The sequence below is a fragment of the Herpailurus yagouaroundi genome, unplaced genomic scaffold, assembly GCF_014898765.1.
Source record: "Herpailurus yagouaroundi ecotype Mexico unplaced genomic scaffold, PumYag 29, whole genome shotgun sequence".
Taxonomy (NCBI): domain Eukaryota; kingdom Metazoa; phylum Chordata; class Mammalia; order Carnivora; family Felidae; genus Herpailurus; species Herpailurus yagouaroundi.
In genome coordinates this window covers 86,778,628-86,801,584 of record NW_024412377.1, presented here as the reverse complement: position 1 = coordinate 86,801,584, position 22,957 = coordinate 86,778,628, and the positions used below count along the sequence as shown (strand labels likewise).

General features: G+C 34.6%; 1 protein-coding gene across 8 annotated transcripts in view; it reads left to right on the top strand.

The window, feature by feature from the left end:
• The window catches only part of ADGRV1 (adhesion G protein-coupled receptor V1), a 607,523-nt gene that overhangs the window by 165,491 nt on the left and 419,075 nt on the right, over nucleotides 1-22,957 (top strand). For 7 of the 8 annotated variants that reach the window (XM_040448735.1, XM_040448763.1, XM_040448727.1 and 4 more), the window contains 12 exons: nucleotides 1,955-2,118; nucleotides 5,922-6,015; nucleotides 6,448-6,480; nucleotides 8,167-8,245; nucleotides 8,348-8,486; nucleotides 9,276-9,417; nucleotides 13,008-13,270; nucleotides 15,962-16,137; nucleotides 16,964-17,088; nucleotides 19,969-20,126; nucleotides 20,217-20,363; nucleotides 20,684-20,791. In XM_040448735.1, the coding sequence (XP_040304669.1) occupies nucleotides 1,955-2,118; nucleotides 5,922-6,015; nucleotides 6,448-6,480; nucleotides 8,167-8,245; nucleotides 8,348-8,486; nucleotides 9,276-9,417; nucleotides 13,008-13,270; nucleotides 15,962-16,137; nucleotides 16,964-17,088; nucleotides 19,969-20,126; nucleotides 20,217-20,363; nucleotides 20,684-20,791 (1,628 nt within the window). The remainder of the gene's footprint in view (nucleotides 1-1,954; nucleotides 2,119-5,921; nucleotides 6,016-6,447; nucleotides 6,481-8,166; nucleotides 8,246-8,347; nucleotides 8,487-9,275; nucleotides 9,418-13,007; nucleotides 13,271-15,961; nucleotides 16,138-16,963; nucleotides 17,089-19,968; nucleotides 20,127-20,216; nucleotides 20,364-20,683; nucleotides 20,792-22,957) is intronic. The other variant, XM_040448752.1, reaches the window with a different exon arrangement.

Genomic DNA, 22,957 nt, shown 5'->3' with positions numbered 1-22,957 from the left:
CATTTAGGCTCTTTCCATAATTTGGCTATTGTTGAGAGTGCTGCTATAAACATTGGGGTACAAGTGCCCCTATGCATCACCACTCCTGTATCCCTTGGGTAAATTCCTAGGAGTGCTATTGCTGGATCATAGGGTAGATCTATTTTTAGTTTTTTTGAGGAACCTCCACACTGTTTTCCAGAGCGGCTGCACCAGTTTGCATTCCCACCAACACTGCAAGAGGGTTCCCGTTTCTCCACATCCTCTCCAGCATCTATAGTTTCCTGATTTGTTCCTTTTGGCCACTCTGACCGGTGTGCGGTGGTATCTCAGTGTGATTTTGATTTGTATTTCCCTGATGAGGAGTGACATTGAGCATCTTTTCATGTGTCTGTTGGCCATCTGGATGTCTTCATTGGATAAGTGTCTTCTATTCATGTCTTCTGCCCATTTCTTCACTGGATTCTTTGTTTTTCGGGTGTGGAGTTTGGTAAATTTTTTATAGATTTGGGATATTAACCCTTGATTCGATATGTCATTTGCAAATATATTCCCATTCTGTTGGTTGCCTTTTAGTTTTGTTGATTGTTTCCTCTACAGTGCAGAACATTTTCATCTTGATGAGGTCCCAGTAGTTCATTTTTGCATTTAATTCCCTTGCCTTTGGAGATGTGTCAAGTAAGAAATTGCTGTGGCTGAGGTCAGAGAGTTTTTTCCTGCTTTCTCCTCTAGGGTTTTGATGGTTTCCTGTCTCACATTCAGCTCCTTCATCCATTTTGAGTTTATTTTTATGAATGGTGTAAGAAAGTGGTCTAGTTTCATTCTTCTGCATGTTGCTGTCCAGTTCTCCTGGCACCATTTGTTAAAGAGACTTTTTTTTCATTGGATATTCTTTCCTGCTTTGTCCAAGATTAGTTGACCATACATTTGTGGGTCCAATTCTTGCATCTCTATCCTATTCCATTGGTCTATGTGTCCATTTTTGTGCCAATACCATGCTGTTTTGATGATTACAGCTTTGTAGTAGAGGCTAAAGTCTGGGATTGTGATGCCTCCCGCTTTGGTTTTCTTCTTCAATGTGACTTTGGCTATTCGGGGCCTTTTGTGGTTCCATATGAATTTTAGTATTGCTTGTTCTAGTTTCGAGAAGAATGCTGGTGCAATTTTGATTGGGATTGCATTGAATGTGTAGATAGCTTTGGGTAGTATTGACATTTTAACAATATTTATTCTTCTAGTCCATGAGCACAGAATGTTTTTCCATGGTTTCCATTTGTATTTCCCTCATGATGAGTGATATTGAGCATTTTTTTCATGTATCGGTTGGCCATCTGGATGTCTTCTTTACATCCAGAGAAGTGTCCCATTCTTGTCTTTTGCCCATTTCTTCACTGGATTATTTGTTTTTTGGGTGTTGAGTTTGATAAGTTCTTTATAGAGTCACATGCTTTTCTGACTCAGCCAGCCAGATGTTCCTAACTTCCTTATTTTTGAAAGATTAAAGTAATTATCTATCATCACAGAAATGCGGTGTAACAATCATAAAATCTCAGCAGTGTGTAGTAATAGGCTTGTTCTGGGTCCACTACCATAGATTGGGTTTGGCCTGGATGGCCCTACTCCAGATGTCTCTCATTCTTCTCCTGGGATCATTAGAGGCCCAAGAAAGTAAACAAAAGTTTGCCAGTCTCCTTGAGGTCTAAGCTCAGAACTAGCACATAATCACTTTTACCTTGTACTAACAGCCAAAACAAGTCACAGCCAAACTCAAAGTCTGAAGGCAGCTTAGTATACCTTACCCACAATGGGATATCACTGAGGTATTACAAGGCCAAGGTTATAGGAAAAGATAAGGAATTGGGGCCAAGAATACAAGGTACTGCAGGTGCTTTTAGGAAAGTCAAAAAGTTAACACTAAGATATCATTTTAAAAGTTTAAATAATTATAAAATCTCTTCTCATCCAATTCAATTAGGAGCCATTAATGTCACATATACCACGGTTCCTGGAATGTTGAGTCTAAAGAACCAAACAGAAGGAAACCTTGCTGAGCCAGATGTTGACTTTGTCTCAGTAGTTGGCTTTCTGATTTTAGAAGAAGGGGAAACAGCAGCAGCCATCAACATTACTATACTTGAGGTAAAACTATTTTGCTATTGTTATATTAAATCCAAATAACCACAAAGAAAGTAGAAATTGATGGAGTATTCTAGTGCCTTTAAATCAGCTTATTTCCTTTTGTGATTTTTTTACAACCACACTGGGGTTTCTGTTCTTGTCAAAATAGGCTGGTCTGTTGTTGTGTATTTTGTTATAGAAACATCTCCTGATAAAGAGAACTCCTTAGGGCAGTCCCCTTTAAGATAGGCATTGTCTTACGAGATTCCAGAGAAGCATTTTGATTACTCCAAAGGATTCGTTGGACCAGCAAATCCATGTAGGTCAGCATTTAGTTGTTAGGACTGGTTAAATTAGAGATAGTGAGAAACTCACTGGAGGCTGATGGCATAAAATGTGATTACGGTCAAACTTAAAGTTATCACTGGTGACTGAAATTACATTTTAAATGATTTTTCATCTTGTAAAACCTCATGCTGTTTTAGGACCCAGTGCTTCAGCTACGTGAATACATTTCCGAAAGGTTTATGAAAGTAGTATGTATGGAGAAGGTAGGAGATGGTATGTATGTGTGTTGGAGGGAAGACCATAAATACTGCTTTAGAAAAATAATTTTCGACTAGTCTGTATTTTGGGGCTTCTGTTTTTGAAAAGGTTTTATTTGCTCAGAAGCTTTTTACTTTTAGTAAATTCTAAGTAGTGTAAACCATTCATCATCTGAAGTTAGTAACTCTTACACTTTGTTGATTACCATTGCATAGTGACCTAATACAGTAAGTAGTATGAGATCTCTAGAGCCTTAAGATAAAAGGTAATACTCAGCATGTGACATGTAACACGATTTGGTAAAAACAAAACAAAACATTAAGCCAAGTCTTCTTTCAAATATGTAACCTATTAATACAATAAGTAAATATAAATAAATGGATTATTCCTTAGATATGATAACTTTTAAAACAGAAAATATGTAGCCAACCCTTCTTTTCCTTGCAGAGTCTAGTTTTATGAACATAGAGTTTCCAGTTTACCTTTTTTTTTTCCTCCTTAGGTCTTTGTAGCCCTTTCTATTCCCTGAGTGGCATGAGGTTAAGAGACTACAGGCCTGTACACAGAAATAAGCCAGGCTTGGGTTGGGGGACAGGGTGAGCAGTGATAGGGGAGTTGCTGCATGAGAGTGCAGGGAGCTGCATGAGAGTTGCTGCTGGGATGAGTGAGGGACTGTCCCTTTCACATAACTGGTTCTATAACTCCCATTGGTCTGTATATTATAGAAGATAGTTTAGAAACCGTTTCCTATTTTTTCACAATGAAATACATCTCCATTAAATAAAATGAATAATACAAAATGTATGTACTGACACTATGCGCGCACACACACACACACACACACACACACACACACACACACATTGGATTTTTATGTAAATATTGTTGACTGTCTTGTCATGATTGGCAGGGCTTTTGCTAGTCCTTAAGTTTTGGATACCTGCCTTATTTTCAATGCTGTTATGGGCACTAGTGATTAAAAGTAATAGTGTATTAAAATTAACCATCACAGGGGTGCCTGGATGGCTTAGTCGGTTAAGCATCTGACTTCATCTCAGGTCATGATCTCACAGTTTGTGAGTTCGAGCCCGCATCGGGCTCTTTGCTGACAGCTGAGAGCCTGGAGCCTGGTTCGAATTCTGTGTCTACCCCTTTTTCTCTACTCTTCCCCCTGTTTATGCCCTTTCTCTCTCTCTCCCTCTCAAAAATCAATAAACATTAAAAAATTAACCATCACAAATAGCTATCACTTTTAAAGACTCTCTGTAGGCCAGGCACTCCATACTCATTATTTTTAATCATTATTACAGTCCCCAATTGTTTCCCCCATGGTGGAAGCTGAGGCTTTAAGTAACTCACTTAAAATTACAGAATTTGGTGTTAGGTCTCCTTGACTGTGAAGCCTGTATTTTTTTTTTTTTTCATGGTATTGTATTCCACATTCCAATCATTGGATAGTAAGGTAATTTAAAACCTTCTTTTCTTCCATTATATTTAAATTTATCACGTTTGTATATTTGTGTTATTGGTTGACATATCAGTTTAGGAAAAAATATATTAGCAGTTTTGTGTGTTGAACCTAATAACTTATCATACAATAGGTGTAAGTTTATACTTTTATTATTTTTTTTTTAGATTTCAGCTTTATTGAAATATTAAATACTGCATGGTATCACTTATGCAGAATCTAAAATATATATAAAATTGTAAGATATTTAAAATGTATATTGTGATTTTTTAAAAAAAAAGTTCATTTACTTTGAGAGAGAGAACATGAGCAGGGGAAGGGGCAGAGAGAGAGAAAATCTCACGCAGCTTTCCGCAGCATCAGTGCAGAGCCTGACAGGGGTTCAAACTCACAAACTGTGAGATAATGACCTGAGCCCAAGTCAGATGCTTAACTGACTGGGCCACCCAGGTGCCCCTGTGGTGATCTGATACATGTATACATTGTGAAAGAGATTCCTCCTATCTATTTAATGGACATATTTATCACATGACCTGTTTATCTTTTTTTGTGTCTGAGAATTTTTAAAATTTCAATTATATGATAACAGTGTTATTACCTATATAGTCACTGTGTTTTACATGAGACTCTTGGACCTTATTTATCTTAGAGCTGAGTTTGTACTCTTTTACCAACTTCTCCTTATTTCTCCCACCCCCCCCACCAGCCCCTGGCCCTGGCCACCAGTTTGCTACTGTCTATTTCTGTGAGTTTAACTTTCTTTCTTTCTTTCTCTCTTTTTTTTTTTTTCAGATTCCACATATAAGTGATACCACGCAGTATTTGTTTTTCACTGTCTGGTTTATTTCACTTAGCAAAATGCCCTCTAGGTCCATCCATGTTGTTGCAAATGGCAGGATCTCTGTCTCCCTTGTGTCTGAATAATATTCCATCATGTATATATACACCACATCTTCCCCATCCATTCACTCATTGATGGACACTTAAGTTTCTGTTTCTTGGCTACTGTGAATAATTCTGCGGACATGGGAGTTCAGATATCTCTTCGATACCCTGTTTTTACTACCTTTGGGTATATACCCTGGTGTGGGATTGCTGGATTATATGGTAGTTCTATTTTTAATTCTTTGAGGAACCTCCATATTGTGTTGCATAGTGGCTGTACAAATTTACATTCCCACCAACAGTACACAAGGGCTCCCTATTCTCCACATCCTCACCAATATTTATCGCTTGTCTTTTTGATAATAGTCATTCTAAGAAATGTAAGGTAATGTCTCATTCTGGTTTTGATTTGCATTTCCATGATGATCAGTGATATTGAGCACCTTTTCCTGTATGTGTTGGCCACATCTTTCTTGGAAAAATAACTAGATCTGTTGTACATTTTTAAATCAGATTATTTGTGGGGTTTTTTTGGGGGGGGGGGCTGCTGAGTTGTAGCAGTTCTTTATGTATTTTGAATGTTAACTCTTTATCATATATGTGATTTGCAAATACTTTCTCCCATTCCATTGGTTGTCTTTTCATTTTGTGGATGGTCTCCTTTGCTGTGCAGAAGCTTTTTAGTTTGTTGTAGTCCCACTTGGTTATTTATGCTTTTGCTTTTGGTGTCAAATCTGAAAAAAACATCATAGCCAAGAATATTTATTTAAAATTTTAAATCTTTTCTATTCTAGCTTTGCATTTTTATACTTGCTATATACTACTTAAGTGTATATATTTACCAGATAATTTTAAAAACTGCTTGTGAGAGGTCATGACTTTGAGAGCATAACTATAGGGAATTTAATGGATATAATTTTTGCAGGACGACATACCAGAGCTAGAAGAATATTTTCTTGTGAATTTAACTTATGTTGACCTTATCATGGCTCCTTTAACTTCATTTCCTCCTAGACTAGGTATGATTTTTGTTTGTTTCCGTTTATTGACTGCAAATGAAGTAAAGTTATTCATTTTTAAATCAGAAGTAATCGCTTATAATACTTGTTAATCTCAGCTATGAAAGAAAATATAGTAAGCTTTTAGGTTTATTTTAATTTAGAGATTGTCATCTGTTGCATTTTTGTACATTGGACGTCCTAAACACATTCAAGAATTATTTATTGTGTGATGCTTTCTAAATTTTACAACTATTTATGATGAAATTTGTAATCTTAAAAATAGAATTAGTTCTTAGGCATTTTTCTTGTTAAAATTTAATTTGCTATTTTTATTAGATCTCCAAACTGTCAGATGATTTTATTTTTCTTTAGGGTAAGCAGTACTTTTGTTTGTTTATTGTGTTCTCTGCTTCTTTTTTGACCTTTTACCTCTTTCTTTTCATGCTTTAGAAAAGATTCACTTTATTCATTACAGACTGAAAGGTAAAACTTGAACCTTAGTATAGATTTACGTAGATTACTATAACAAGGTGTATTCTTATTTTAAAACACAATTTTTAGTGTGCAGTTTGGGCATTTAGTATTGAGAATTTTTTCTGAAGCTTGTAGGTATGATGGCCTGGGAAGTGTGGGCTGTGAGCCCTGTGGTAGCCTGTTCCCCCTCCCTTGGTTAGAAGATGGGTTGGATGGCAGGAAATTAGCCTGGGTTCAAGGAAGAGAAGCATGGCCGAGAGGAGTAACCTAAGGAATAAGTTTTCCTCATTCACTTGTGAGACTCAGTATGACAACTTTGAAAATAACAGAAGAGAATAATGAGTTTATAACATATTACCGTAAGAACCTTGGTTTGCGAGTGTTATTTGTTCTGGAAACATGCTTGTAATCCAAAGCACTCAAATATCAAAGCAAATTTCAAGAACCATTGGTTCATTTGTGATCATGTGACATTCGGCGTCATATACTACTCATATCGCAAGTCATTGCCTTTTTATCAAGTTAAAATTTATTAGAAATGTTTGCTCATCTTGCAGAAAACTCACAGAACAAGTTATTTGCAATCCAAGGTTTTACTGTATGTGAAAAGGTTTGGTTCTTTTCCAAAAGGAATTTATGACTCCAGTGACTAAGCTGTTTATATCCAGTATTTATTATAAGATAATTACTGTTCATGCTAAGAAAACTAACAAAATACTTCATATTTCTTTATACTCATATTAGAGGTAACTTAAATAGTGTGACTTCTGTTGAGTGCTTTCCAATGCCCCTGTTTCAAATGCTTTATATGTCAGTACCATCATTCCTTACACTTGAGCATTTTACAGATGAGGGAGTGGAGGCTAGGAGAGGCTAAGTAACATGCCCAGAGTCACACAGTGAGGAGATGGTAGAGCTGGGCTTATGCTGTGAAGCCTCTAGTCTGATGGACACAAATTTTGATTTTATATTCTTTTCTTGACAATGTTCTCTTTGCTCAGAGAGAATTACGCCCTCCGTATCCCTTCCCCACCTAGGCCACTGTTAGAAGTATCATAAGAGTAAGGTAGAGCCTTCAAATTTTAAAGGGGAAAGGACAAAATATTAAAAAACTAAACAGGGACACGGTTAATATTTCAAGACTGAATAATGAATACTGGGAATATACTGAACTTGGTAGACAGAGTATAAGATAAAAAGGGATAAAAGAGCTTTACTTCAGTCTTAGTCTCTGTGCCACCTAACCTTCCCCCATCTTTCCCTTTTGTCTCACCTTGTATCCCTGTCTCTCCCTGCTTCTCCTTAAACCTGCACTTTTCTCTGCAGTACTTATCGCCTTTCTCTTCCCATTCCTTTCTCTTTTCTTGCTCTTTCTACTTCGTCCAGTGGTCCCTATTTTCCTTTCCTCTTGAAATGGATTAAAATAATAGAAATAAAACCATAACCGCAGTTGCTTATTTTATATTGTTCTCAGTTCATTAGATTTCAGTAAGTTGGTGTTCTTGTTAGGAAAAAGTTTTCTTATTCAGATATTATAAGCATTTATATTTTATTTTCTTAAACATCTTTGAGTAATGTCTATGATATCTCTATATTAGAAATTATATGATCTCAAAGGATGGTCTTTAAATTCTGTGTCAAATCATTCTTTTTTAATCATTTCTATTTAAAAATATATTTCTTTGTTGTTTTCAGATTCAGAGGGCTTGACTGCACAAATTATTATTGATGCCAATGATGGTGCTCGAGGTGTAATCGAATGGCAACATAGCAGGTAAAACCAAAGCTGTGTGAGAGTCCTTTTCTGAGTTTCAGATTTTTTATCTACTGAATAAAATCTTATAAGGAAAAGATTAATGTATTATGTTTATTTTAGGTTTGCAGTAAATGAAACCAAAGGAAGTTTAACATTGGTAGCTCAGCGAAGCAAAAGGACTCTTGGCCATGTTTCCTTGTTTGTATATGCCCAGAATTTGGAAGCACAGCTGGGGCTGGATTACATCTTCACCCCATCGGTGAATTCCTTGTGAATTATAGTGACTTAGGTCTTGTATTAATAAATCTGAAAGTAATGAACTATTATGTATTGCATATTAAATTAGGGTAGAAGACTTCTATGTTATGGAATAGCTCCCTTCACTATTTTAGTAAAATTTGTAAATTTTTAGTTCTAAACATTATTCTCTATTTTATTCATTTATTATTTTGTTTTAATATTTGATACTATTTTATTCACTGTCTTATTGCAATATATGATAATGGAGAACACAGGTTATTGTGTCAAAGAATTTGTATCATTATATTTATATCATTAGAAACATATTTTCTGGAGTGTTTCTTATGCTTCTTGAAAGTTTAAGGTTTTTAGTTTTTAAGTTTTTATTTTTTTTTTAGTAATCTCTACACCCAACATGGGGCTCAAACTCACAACCCTGAGATTGAGAGATGTATACTCTACTAACTGACCCAGCCAGGCATGCTGAAAATTTTAAGTCTTATATTTCTTTGTTTTAATTTACTGAAACACAGTTAGTGTTTTAAAATGCTTTTTAATTTGTCTCTTGGTGCCTTTTATTCCTTAGTCAAATGTTTACTTTCTTCTCTTTCTCCACACATTTTACTTTTTAAACTTCATGTTGTCAATTTAAATGAAAAAGGTCAATAAAAAATAGGGGAAAAATCCCTTATTTTTATTAAAAAGTTTATTTCACATTGCCAGCCATATTGTATTTTTGCCAAATATTCTGTGAAAAATCAATCATATATTTATATATAATACCACCTACTTTCACTTTCTTGTCCAGATTCTTCATTTTGTTGATGGAGAAAGGTATAAAAATATTGACATCATGATTCTTGATGATGACATTCCAGAAGGAGATGAAACATTTCAGCTGGTTTTAACAAATCCTTCTCCTGGACTAGAGCTGGGGGAAAAAACAATAGGTAATTAACAATTTCTTATATACAGTTCACTTTCACTCATGATGTTTTCCTAACATGCAGGCAGTTGTACAGGGTTTAAAGTCTTGATAGTTTTCTATAAAAAGCATTTTAAATTCAACATTTTGGAATCCCTATGTCAGTATATTAGTCCTTCCAGCCTTGTGTAGTTGTGTGTGTTTGTGTGTTTGTAAAACAAAAAAGTAGGTTGGTAGTAACAATTATATTAAGTCATTTCTGTAGCTACAAATTAAATAACTAAATGTCTTTCATTTAGAATTAAAATTCGTCTCTGGTTTCCTGTTTACCAATAGAGGGAATGACAAGTTGTTTAGTATCATTTTATTGCTATAGTATTTTCACATAAAGTTGAAGTATACTGATACCTAAGACATTATGGGAGCCACAATTCTTTGGAGCAGTTTGACATTGTTATGAAATGTCATACTAATTTACTGCTTGTTAGATATGATACTGACTGCTTAGAGAGGATAAAAAAGAGAGGAGAAAACTTCATGGAAATAAAGAGCTTGTAGGATTAGAAGGTCTCTTTAAAAGTCACTTAATTTAGTTTCTGTGGTGATATGTCAGGTGCATTTAGAAGACCAAGAGTTGACTGACTCTTCAACCTCTTGTTTTAGCTAGTGGCTGAGAGTTCTTTGGGATTCCCTTAATTTAATTAACCTTTATATTCCTAAATTATTGGTCTATATGTGAAAAAAATTTTGATTTGTAATAAAAAACCTGAAAGAATCTTGAGTAATTCAAGAACTGGGTTTTACTTTTATTGCCATATTAATAAAACAGATTGATATTTCTGTGTATTTAGAACCTTTCTTGAGTCTACAGCCATTGTTTCAAATTCAAAGAGTATGTTGAAAATATACTTTAAAAAATGTTTATTTTGAGAGAGAGAGAGAGAGCATGAGCAAGGGAGGGGCGCAGAGAGAGAGAGAGAGAGAGAGAGAGAGAGAGAGAGAGAAAAGAGAAAATCCCAAGCAGGCTCTGCATTGCCAGCATAGAGCCTGATGCGGGCTCAATCCCATAAACTGTGAGATCATGACCTGAGCCAAAATCAAGAATGGGACGCTGACCAACTGAGCCATCCAGGCACTCTTAAAATATATATATTTTTGTACATACAACATAGTGGGTTATATGTAAAGGGTTGTAGGAATGGAAATGATGTGTTGATTAAGAATCTTTTATGTATAAACAATAGAAAACCCAATTCAAATGGACTTAAAGGTAATTTATTGGCTCATTTAATCTGAGGGTCCAGAGGCATACACAGTTTTAGATGGAGTGGTACCAGGACTTAACATGCCACCAAAGACCTTGTTGTTCTCTGCCTCTTCTCCTTGCCTTTTGGAATATTGACTTCCACACAAGGCTAATGTTACTTGTCACAAGATGATTATCCACATCTTCCTTTTACATTCCACATAATAGGAAAGAAGAGCACTCAAACTTAAGCATTCCTAAAAAAGGCCTAATAGAATTCTGTTTGGAATTATGTAGGTTATATGCCCACGACCATGAGTAGGAGGAAGGACTATCTTATTGGTCTCTGTCAGGTTTACTTTATACTTGTAATTTTCTGTTTTTAAATCTAAAAACAGTCCTCAGTGCTTTGATAGTGGGTGATTTCTTAAACTATGCCCCATTAATCAGCCTTTAGACCATTTCAAAAATTCCATAAAATATTAATAAATATTCTTATATATAAATCTTTGTATATATGAGTAATTAAGATCATCTGTTGAGTACATTGGGTATTGAGTGGAAAGGACAACAGCTGCCTTCTTTATTACCCCTACTCCAAAGTTATATATAAAATTTTTATTTCTTCACATCCTCAGCAGGAATTCCTTTGGATTTTAACATCTCTCTCTCTCTCTCTCTCTCTCTCTCTCTCTCTCATCTGTTTTTCCTGGTCTCTAATTCTGTTCTATTTGCCTGTTTATGTACTAATAGCAGTTTTATTTACCTCAGCTTTAATATACATTTTATTTTTTTAGGCCAAATACTTTTTATTTTTTTTCTCTGAGCCATCTCACCTATTCTTTCAAGTATCTTTTCCATATGAACTTTAGAATCAATGAACTGAATTCCTTAAAACAACTATTTTGATAGTTTTGGGTTGAATTCAAGTTTTAGGTTAATTTGAAAGAACTCAGCATCATTATAATATTGTTTTTCCATTTAGAAATATGATATACTTTTCCATTAATTTAGATCATCTTTTGTATCATTGCTTTAATTTGTGTTCCCTCAAAAGCAAACCCTGAGACAAGGATTTGGATGGAAGTAGTTTATTGGAGGAAGTGATCTCTGGAGACATAGTGAGAAGTGAAGAAGTGAGACAGAGAGAGAGAAGAAGGCTGGTAAAAGATGGGCTGACGAATGGTACTGCTTTGGGCAACTGGAGCTCAGTGCTGCTGGGGTCCTTCCTAGACACCGAGTTGAGCAAAGTTCAGGGTGATCGTCCTAAAAAGAAGTTGGGATATTCATTCACCGGCTCCTGTCCCTTGTTGTTTGAGTTTGCTCTTGGGTGTTAAGTCTCCAGCAGTTCTGGCTTTATTCCTGCATCAGCTGATGGCGTCCTCAGGTAGAAAGATCAGTTGGCAAAAGAAACTCTTGAAGTGGTCTTGAAAGGGCCTAGGGGGCATGGAAGAGACACTGATAGCATTGGTCACAGTCACACATTAATACTGTATACGTTGTTCATATAGGTCCTGTATTTTTAACTTTGATTCCTAGGTATTGTTGCTATTGTGAATGAGGTCCCTTTTCTGTTGTTTTTTTTTTTTAATAGTTATAGCTTATACATAGAGATATTATAATAATATTTTAGATGCATGTTCCATAGCACACTTCCCAGCTCTGAGCACCAGCACTTGCTAGCTTGTGTACTTCCACAGATTGCCTCTCTGTGCTTCAGCCAATGGATTTGTAAAGGAAAATAGTAATAGAATCAACCTCCTAGGGTTGTGAGAATTAAATGGGTTAACACAGGTTAAGCAATTTTTAAGTTCTCAGTAGGATTAGTTGTTCCACTGCTATTATTCATATTATCATTAGTGGTAGTAAAAAATAAAAAGCTCTTAGTTTTTGAAGGTTACTCAGCTTACATTTTCAACTCTTACAATAGTTCTAAGAAGTTTTTTTTTTTAAGAAGACAATCATGTTGTCTAGAAAATAGTGTTAGTTCTGAGTCTTCCTTTCCATTGTTTTCATACCTGTTACCTGGCTCCTGGCTCCAGGACAATGCTGAATAGTAGCAGTAATGGCAGGTATTGTTGTCGTCTTTCTGTTTTTAGTGGCACCCTTCCAATGTTTCAACATTGAGTTAGGTCTTTGTTATTGGCTTTTGAGGTTGATGAGAAAGGTGCCTTTTATTCTAAGATTACTGACTATTTTTATATCATGAGTGAATATGGAATTTTATTAAATGCCTTTTAAAATTCCCCTTCTTTTTAAGGTGATATAGAAAAGAGTTGTCTTAGTTTATAATGAAACATCTCCATACTTCCCAGTACTTATAACCTGCCCTATTTTGATTTAATGCTTTAATATTTTTATTTCAACAGCATTAATTACCATCCTTGCTAATGATGATGGTCCTGGAGTCCTATCGTTTAACAACAGTGAGCACTTTTTCCTAAGAGAACCGACAGCTCTCTACATACAGGAGAGTAGTGCACTATTGTATGTTGTTCGGGAACCTGCACAAGGACTCTTTGGAACTGTGACAGTTCAGTTCATTGTGACAGAGGTAAACTCCTCAGTGGAGTCCAAAGATCTGACCCCTGTCAAAGGCTACATTGTTTTAGAAGAAGGTGTTCGTTTCAAGGTATAGTATGAGGCTTTAATGCCCCTGCAGTTGGTTCTTTTTTATTGCTGAGTAGCACTGCAGTCAATAGGCCATTATTTGTTTATCCATTTTTCTGTTGATAAACATGTGGGTTGTTTCTAATGTTCTTTAACCAGAATAAGTAATATTTATGAATAATTTTCTCTTAGGGGAGTACCCTGGGTCCTAAAAAGAAAAAAAAAAAGTTCTCCCAGGCTAGATGACAGGCAAAGATGATTACATTACCATGTGAAAGTGTTACAGTACTATATAGTCTGCATAGAGTGCTGGTGGAGAAATTTGTTCTGCAAATAGGGTAGTGGAATGTGCAAGTAATAGGGAAATTGTGCATATTGCTGTTGTAAATGTTAACTATTTAGGTAACATACTTCACTTTATATTATTTTTAAAACAAAAGCTAAAAAACTCTAAACCATTTATTATAGTCACTAAGCCCTAGCCAGTCATCCTTTTGGCCACATTTTCATTAAACAAAATATAATTGCTTACTCTAGCCTGCTTATTTGAGAAGCCTGTATCCTGTGTGAACAGGAATAGCTTATTGGAGAAGAAATGCTGGATTTGGGGTTAATTATAAATGTGATCTGTACTTATGGAAGCTTACCTTCTGAAACTTCCTTTTCTGTATATTGATAATTTTCTGTCCCCACAACTAAATTTTATTCATTTATTCATTCATTCATTCATTCATTCATTCATTCATTCATTTTAAAGTTTATTTATTTATTTTTGAGAGAGAGAGAAAGAGAGAGAGAGAGAGAGAGAGGAGACGAGCAAGAGAGAAGGAGAGAGAGGATCCCAAGCAGGTTCTGCACTGATAGCACAGAGCCTGTCACGGGGCTCAGTTGCATGAACCGTGAGATCATGACCTGAGCTGAAATCAAGAGTTAGACACTTAACCAACTGAGCCACCCAGGCGCCCCTAAATTTTATGTTTTAAAACACAGTTAAAGCTTAAAATTGCTAACTACATTTGCGTAAGATTTTTCAAGCCTGACATAAAGTATAATTATAAAGTAATGTATTTAAAATTATGTTATCTAAAAACAGTCTACCTGGTAATCACTTTTCTTTGTGATCAGTTTGTGTACACTTTAACTCATTTTAAATTCGTATTTACATGTCCAATTTTTTCATGTTTTTGGAAATTTGAAAGTTTAATCACTTAATACTTATATCTTGATATAGATATAAAAGAATTCAAATTTTAAGTATTTGATGAATTTTCCATTGCTTTATATTCACAGGCATTTTCCTTTTTTTAAAAATGTTTTTAATTTAATTAATTTAATAACCATTTTTATTTTTATTATCTTTTTAAATTATAAAAATTATTCATTATAATTAATATATAATTATATATTATATATTATTATATATTATATAAATATTAATATATAATATATAGATGTCTATAATAAATACACATCTATATAAAATATATAATCTTCCTAATTATAATAATTGATCATTATTATGAATTATATTAATATAATAAATATATAATATAATAATTAAAATATAAGTTATTATATTAACATTTTTTTCTTAAAAGATTCTTTTTCACAGTGTTTAAAGAACTTTCTGCTAATTAGGCAAATTAAACATTAGAGAAAATTGGATTAAGTAGGATTTTCTTTCACTTACGTAACGGTCTTTTTCCCCATGTTTTTATTTTGAGGTATAAACAGTAAAATTCAAAAATCTTAAGTACATGGGTCATTAACTTTCAAAATATATATACACCCATGTAACCACACTCAGATTAATATATTGAGTATTACCATCACTTAGAAGTTTCTTTCTTGTCTCTTGCCCTCACCAGAGAAACTACTTTCTGGTTTCTGTCATTGAAGACTCGTTTTGCTGATTCTTGAGGTTCATATAAATAGGTGCCATATAGTATGTACTCTTTGTATCTGGTTTCTTTTGGCCTACGTAGTTTTTGAGATCTATTGAGTTGCGTCAGTAGTTCGGGTTTTTGTTGTTGGTGTTTTTTTGTTTTTTTGTTTTTGTTTTTTTGAGAGAGAGAGAGAGAGCTTGAGCAGGGGAGAGTAGCAGAGAAAGAGTGAGAGAGAGAGAATTTTAAGCAAGCTCTGTGCTCAGTGTGCAGCTCGATGTGGGGCTTGATCTCACAACCATGAGATCATGACCTGAGTCGAAATCAAGAGTTGGATGCTTAGCCAGCTAAGCATCTTTTTTATTGCTGAGTAGCACTGCACTGAATAGACCAGTATTTGTTTATCCGTCTTTCTTTTGATAAACATGTGGGTTGTTTCTAATTTGTGCCTGCTATGGCTATAATTGCTTTTTTTACAGTGACTCTTACACTAGAATGAGACTGATGCAGTTATGTAGCTAGGCAGGATAAAGAGTTAGCAAACATCAAGACCTAAATTTATTTTTTTAATCTCAACATTATTTTTAAATGTCATAAAATTTATTTTTAGAGACTTCAGTGCAATATATCACAGTGTTGAAAATCTTGAAAGTGGTAACTTGAAACACTTATAACTATCACATATTATGGGGATCAGGATTAAGATAAAAAAGAAGCGATCTTTTCCAAAATGTATAATCTTGTTGTCAAAAATGTTTAGCAGATTTCTTTGTATGTGTATTGCAGAAATACTGAAGTCTAGTAACTTTACCTTTTAATTTTGTTTTCAGGCCCTACACATTTCTGCCATATTGGACACTGAACCAGAGATGGATGAGCATTTTGTATGCACCTTGTTTAATCCGACTGGAGGTGCTAGACTGGGGGCACATGTTCAAACCCTGATAACAGTTTTGCAAAACCAGGCCCCTCTGGGGTTATTCAGTATCTCTGCAGTTGCAAATAGGTATAGTTTATTCATAAGGAAATTGTCAAGTAGGAAATATCTTTTGACATAAAGAAAATGCAGAGGGAAATTGATCTCTGACTCTTTTAAAGGGTACTTTTAAAATGAGCTCCAGCAGATAGATCCAGAGAGACGTTATGCCCTCTTGTGACAAGGAACATCCAAAACCTAATCATGTCCTGTATAATGGTATTATTAGAATTCTTATTTCCTTGGAATTCCCACTTTCAAGTGAAGGCTTGTACAATTTTGTGTTTTCAGTGATGGTAAAAAGCAAGAAATGGTATAAAAATATTTAGCTGTTCAAACCAAATGAATGACTCTTCATACATATATTAACATGATTATAGTTTGAAATTCCGCTGGAAGCTGACACATATTTGATTTTTTATTTCTTAGAAATACTCTATTTCTTAGAAATACTCCAGTAGATCTAGTTTTAGTACTAAACTAATAATTTTTGGATTCATTTTTTTTCTTTTTGATATGCTGTTGATTCATATAAGAGGAAACTTAGGAGTGACAAAGCTTTATTTTTTAGAATATATAGTATGAAGTTACTGACTCTGGGTATTTCTTAATACTTAAGAATGTACTTAGTATATTTTTAAAACCACAGTATCAGATCATAGTACTTTTTTAATCTTCATAAATTAATATTTTGAGCTGTAGGGGTCTAATTTTTGTGCTGTGTGAAATTTGTGGATGGATCTCACCTTGGCTTATGTAAATTTAAAAGTGTATTAAATATATTCTAGCAATGTGATATATATATTCAATATGTAGAAATTATATTCTGCTTTCTGTAATCTTTTTTTTTTTTTAGAGCCACGTTTATAGACGTTGAAGAAGCCAACAGGACTGTATATTTAAACGTGTCACGCACTAATGGCATTGATTTAGCTGTGAGTGTGGAGTGGGAGACAGTATCTGAAACAGCCTTTGGCATGAGTACGTTTGGTTTCTTGTAAGCACAAAATTTTATAACCGAGAAAGATCGCATCTATCAGATTTAATTTCCCCCCATGAATTGTATCTTATGGATCTGTTGAAAATGGAGAACAGATGTCTAATTCTTTTATTGCAGCTGCAAATATTTATTGAGAGTCTATCATGTGTCAGGCATGATATTGAACTCATGATGCTTAGAATTTAGGAGGAGACAAAAATAAACTCAGTAAGTAAAACTCAGTATGTAGTTTAAAACTGTAATAAATGTTTTAAAGGAGTAATTCTAAGTGCTGTGAGAACACGAAGGAGTGCTTCCCAAGAGTATCAGTGTTTGAACAAGGATTGAATGATGAGTGATGTTGATTCTGCAAAGATCTGAGTTGGAGGAACATGGAGGGAAGGTGGGAAACTATTGAGGCACAAGTCTAGAGGCATAAAAAAGTGTAGAAATGATGAACTGTAGAGTGGACATTGGAGTTAGAAATAAGTGGGAGAGTTGACTTTGAAGAACTAGGTAAGACCTGATCATTGAAGAGCTTGAAGAATATGTTAGGTACTTTAGTCTTTATTCTAGGGTTAATGGAAAGTCTCTTGAGTGGTTCATGCTTACAGGAGGGTTGCCAGGTATATTTGTGGAGTGGCATAATCTCATTTGCATTTCAAAGATATCATTCTTGGTACTGTATAGAGAATGATTTGACAAAGAAGAAAAGAGAGGATGAAAGGAGACAAACAAAAGGTCAGCCTATGGTCGTTTGGACAAAGTGATGGATTGTGTATGAAGGAGATTGTAGAGATAATTACTAGATTTTTAGCTTTTGTGGTTGCATGGAGAGTCATACTTGCCAGTAAGAAAAGGAGTAATGGATAAGGGCTAGGTGTTATTTTGGTGAGAGGGAGTTAAATATGTGATTTAACACATTCTGAATATGAGTTACTTTTGAGAAGACATTTCTCTAGACTCAAAGGAACGGAAACTTTTGCAGAGATAAATTTGGATATCTTTAGTGTGTATGTTGTATTTAAAATCATGGAAATTCATGTAAAAGCCTGGAAAGAGGGACTGTAGGTAGAGAAGGGAGGAGGACCCAGACTGAGCTCTGAGAAGGCTCAAATTGAGTTACTAGGGAGAGGAAGAGGATGAAGCAAAGGAGACATAGAAGACCTAGTGTGAGAAACCCAAGGGAATGTGGGATTGCAGACAGCAGCAGAAGAGTGTTTGAAAAAGGAAGGAGTGGTAACTGTGTTAGTTGCTGGTGTAGAAGCCCAGTAAGATAAAAACCAAAAAAATGTCTATTGTGATTAGCAATAGAGAAGGAATAAAATAGCAAGAGCTATTTGTATAGAGGGATAGGAACTGAAATAACATTTTGAATGGAGGTAAGGGAATGGAGACCTCAAATATATGTAACTGTTTGAGGTTTGACTGAGAAGGTAGGACCTAGCAAAGGTAGTGATGTGGTGTAGGACTCAAGGGGTTTTGTTTATTCATTTGTTTAGTTTGGAGAGACCTAAGCATATTTAAATGCTGATGGAAAAGGCCTAGGAAGTAGAGAGTGAATATTTAAAATGGAAAGGGTTAGTAGCGGTATAATTTTCTAAAAGACAGGAGGTGATAGGATCCAAAAAGGAAAGAGTATGATTTCTAATTCAGTTATCTCATTATGGTTTGGAATCTGCATGTGTTTTTGGAAGTACTTGTGAGGGTGTATGTTGGAGATTCTTAAATGTCAGCATTATTTATTTTTCATTCACCATCTTCCTACATTATGGTAGGGAAGGATTAGGCCAGATGGTAAGGACCTTAATGTAAAACATTCAGACTCTTAAAGCGAAAGCTGTGGTGTACCTTTAAAAGATGACAGTAGGAATTTAGAACACTTATTTTTTAGGAAAGGAAATCACTTTGAGGCATTGACATGACTTCTTGAACTGGTAATCTGAAAATGATCAATAATTTATAAGGAGCCTAGATTTCAACCTTGACATTTATTCTTATTGTTCACATATTAGCTAAAGTTTAAAAAGAAATTTCTTTGGGAAACTGGTATGATAATAAAACGTAGAGCTTTTTAAAAATTATTGTTCATGGGATAGGGATTTTTTTTGTCTTTGTTTAAATGTGCAAAATTTTGGGACATGTACCTGTGATAAGTTGATTAAAAACTTGACAGCTATTTAAAGTAGGTGAGTCTGTTTTGGTGTTCTTAAATATATAATGTGTAAAGCAAGAAATCAGTGGATGGGCATAATTTCAAATTAACAGTGTAAGTTTTTAAAACTAAACATTTAGTGTGTTTCTATAAAACGAGATTATTTAAACATTTCTCAATTATATTTTCATCATCTTTATGAAAGTTGATAAAAATCATGTTGAGCATATTTCCCTTTAAAATATACATTTAGTATTTTAGGGGTGCCTAGGTGGCTCAGTCGGTTAAGTGTCCGACTTCGGCTCAGGTCATGATCTCGTGGTTCGTGGGTTTGAGCCCCGCGTTGGGCTCTGTACTGACAGCTCAGAGCCTAGAGTCTGCTTCAGATTCTGTGCCTCCCTCTCTGTCTTCCCCTTCCCCACTCACTCTCTGTGTCTCTCTTTCTCTCTCTCAAAAATAAATAAACATTAAAACATTTTAAATATACATTTAGTATTTTAAATGCACTTTGGAAAGGTCTATGTAGATTTAGAATAGAGTTTTAACAATTTTTAAAAGTTGTTATTTTTAGTTATTTTTTAAATTCTCTGGCTTATATTTTTTGTCTTATACACACACACCATTTATGTCTTGTAACAAACTCACTAGTTGAACTGTTTAAACAATAAACTTGGCATAAAGATTTGAAGGGGTTTTACATTAGCAAATCATGATTTATGTTTTTCAGGGGGAATGGATGCTGTGTTTTCCATAGTTCAAAGTTTTTTGGATGCATCACCTTCTGGTTGGTGTTTCTTTATTTTGGAAGATTCAATTTATGGTGTAATGTTAAGAAAAGTGTCTTCTACTATTTATCGATGGCAAGGGATTTTTATACCACTTGAGGTAAACATCAGTCATTTTATAGTACATAAAATAAAATGTACATGTAAATATCAGATGACTCATGAATTACTGTTATTCCTTATTTCCTAGGATTTAAATATAGAAAATCCTAAAACTTGTGAGGCATTTAATATTGGTGTTTCCCCTTACTTTGTGATTACTCATGAAGGAAGAAATGAAGAAAAGCCTTCTGTTATCAGTGTGTATACATTCACATCTGGATTCAAATTATTCTTGGTAAAAAATGTCTTCATTTTTTGTAGATTGCTTTATTTAAAAGGAAAATCAGATTTGTAAGATCTAAATGGAAGATAATATATGTTCTATATTAATATGAAAAGAAGCTTTTTGCAAGTTGATACACATTTTAGCAGAGTGACTTTATCCGGGATATTTTTGTCTGTCTTGAAATGACACCTAAGTATGCATTCCTAGTGTTCAGAATGATTTTTAAAATTTTGAACTTCAAATATTACTCATACTATTAGTGTATTAGAGCCTTTCCTAGTTAAATTCGCCTTTAAATATTTTTTCCCATGGTCTTATCTTTCTTGCAGGTACAAACGATCATTATTTCGGAAAGTTCTCAAGTAAAATATTTTAGTTCAGACAATCAAGATTATTTAATTGTTGCAAGTCAAAGAGATGATTCTGAATTAACTCAGGTTTGATTCTTTTAAAATGAATTTTTAAAAAATACTCTATTTGAAACTCGTCAAAGGTGTAGTCTGTAAATTTAGTGTAAAAAAAACCCATTATTTGATGGTGGTAAAATAGTAAAGTAAAATGTAGATATTAATTATTCACAGTTAATTTTTAAACATTGAAATTATAAATATTGTCTTCAAGAGGCAGACCAAGTGCAGTAATAAGCATGAACATTTAATTAGAGTTTAATGGCTTTGGAAAACATTATGCAGAAAAATCATGTAACTGGACAGATGGTATCACTAATAATTCATGATTAGCATTGCCAAAGGGGCGCTTAACATCACCCCCAGAAATTCCACATTTCTCTAATTAACTACATCTCATAATCCTAATAATACTTATTTGATAATTTTCTCACTCCTCTGACTCACTTACCTGTTTCTCATTGCATTTTCAGCTGATGACTTTGTTGAAATGAAATCTACCAGAAAGGAGCTTAGTCATCTTGCCAAGACCAAATTCAGAAACCTTCTTGAAACCCAGTCTTGTTCCTCCATCCTGTTATGGAAAAAGTTTTCCTTCTATAACAACCAGGCTCCTCTTGCCATAAGAAGGTTTAGTTATTCCCCTTGTGTCTGGCATCACTAGTGTCTCTCTCTGTCAAATTATTGCAATCAGTGTAAATGCAGGATCTCCAAGTTTCAAAAGAACTTTCTCTCCTGATCTCACCCCCTTCTACCTTCTGTTTCATTTCTTTTCTCCCTTCTGTAGTAAGACACGGTGAAAGAATTGTCTACCAGCTTTTGTCTTTCCTCATAGTCATTGATGACAGCTGGGTTGCAAATTCACTGGATGTTTTTTTGGTCATTGTCTTATGCTGCTTCCTATTAGCATGTGACAGTTACCTCATCCTCAAATTTAAACTGTCTCTTCTCTTCATTTCTTTTTTTTTTAATTTTTTTTAATATTTATTCTTGAGAGAGAGAGTGAGACAGAGCATGAGCAGGGGAGGGACAGAGAGAGCCAGGGAGACACAGAATCCGAAGCAGGCTCTAATCTCTGAGCCAGCAGCACAAAGACTGACGTGGGGTTCGAACTCATGAACAATGAGATCATGACCTGAGCCGAAGTCAGATGCTTAGCCAATTGAGCCACCCAGACACCCTTCTTCTCTTCATTTCTCAAATACCAAACAGGTTTGCCTTCAGTCTCTCTGTGTCACCCTTTTCAGTTTCCACCGCCAGTTCCTCCTCCCTTTTCTGAACTTAGATATCTTGGCGTTTTTCAGTTTTAGTGTTTGTTCAAATTTCTTTTTCTTTTTGTCCAATCCAGGTACTTTTATCAATCCTGTGCCTTTAGGTGTCAGCTATAGGCTGTCTTCCAATTTTCTTGGTAGCCTTTTCTCTAATTTCTAGACTTACATATCTACTTCTTGTTGGCATCACTCCGTAAGTACCTAAGTTTAATAACATATCCCAAACTTAACTTTGATTTTCTCTTTGAAACTTGTTGCAATGCTTGCTTTCATCTCAGGAAATAGCAACCTCATAAATGCAATTGCTCAAGACCAAATGCTGGCATTCATCTTTCTTGATTACTCATTTTTATTCATTCACATCTAATTTATAACTGTTTTTGATTATTTCTCCTAGTAATGTTTTGAATACAGACATTTCTTTCCATCTCTTATTCTCACTGCCTAGTCCAGGTCCTGTCATTTCTCTCCCACACTGTTGGAGTAGCCTCCCGGCTGCTCTCAGAACTTCTCTGACTCCTCACATCCCTTATCCATCAAGTAGCTGGAGCAGTCTTTTAAAAATAATGTTTCATATTATTCCTCATTTTAAAACTATTCAGTGATTTCTAATTATATGTAAAATAAATTCTAAGTTATTTAATAATGGACTACAAGGAGCATAACTATATTTCTGTATCCACTCAACACAGGACTGGATTATGTCAATACTGTCCCTTTTGCTCTGTAAAGGATCCCAGTGATAAATTATATGGTCATCTTCACAAAAGATATCTCATGATCTTACCTCTCCAGTCTTGCTGTCTTCATTCCTTAGCACTATCAACTTCCTTCTAGTTGGACCATTCTTCATTCAGCTTATGACAAACATTTTTTGCCTTAGAAATTTTTCCATGTCATTCATTGTCATTCTTTCCAACTTTAT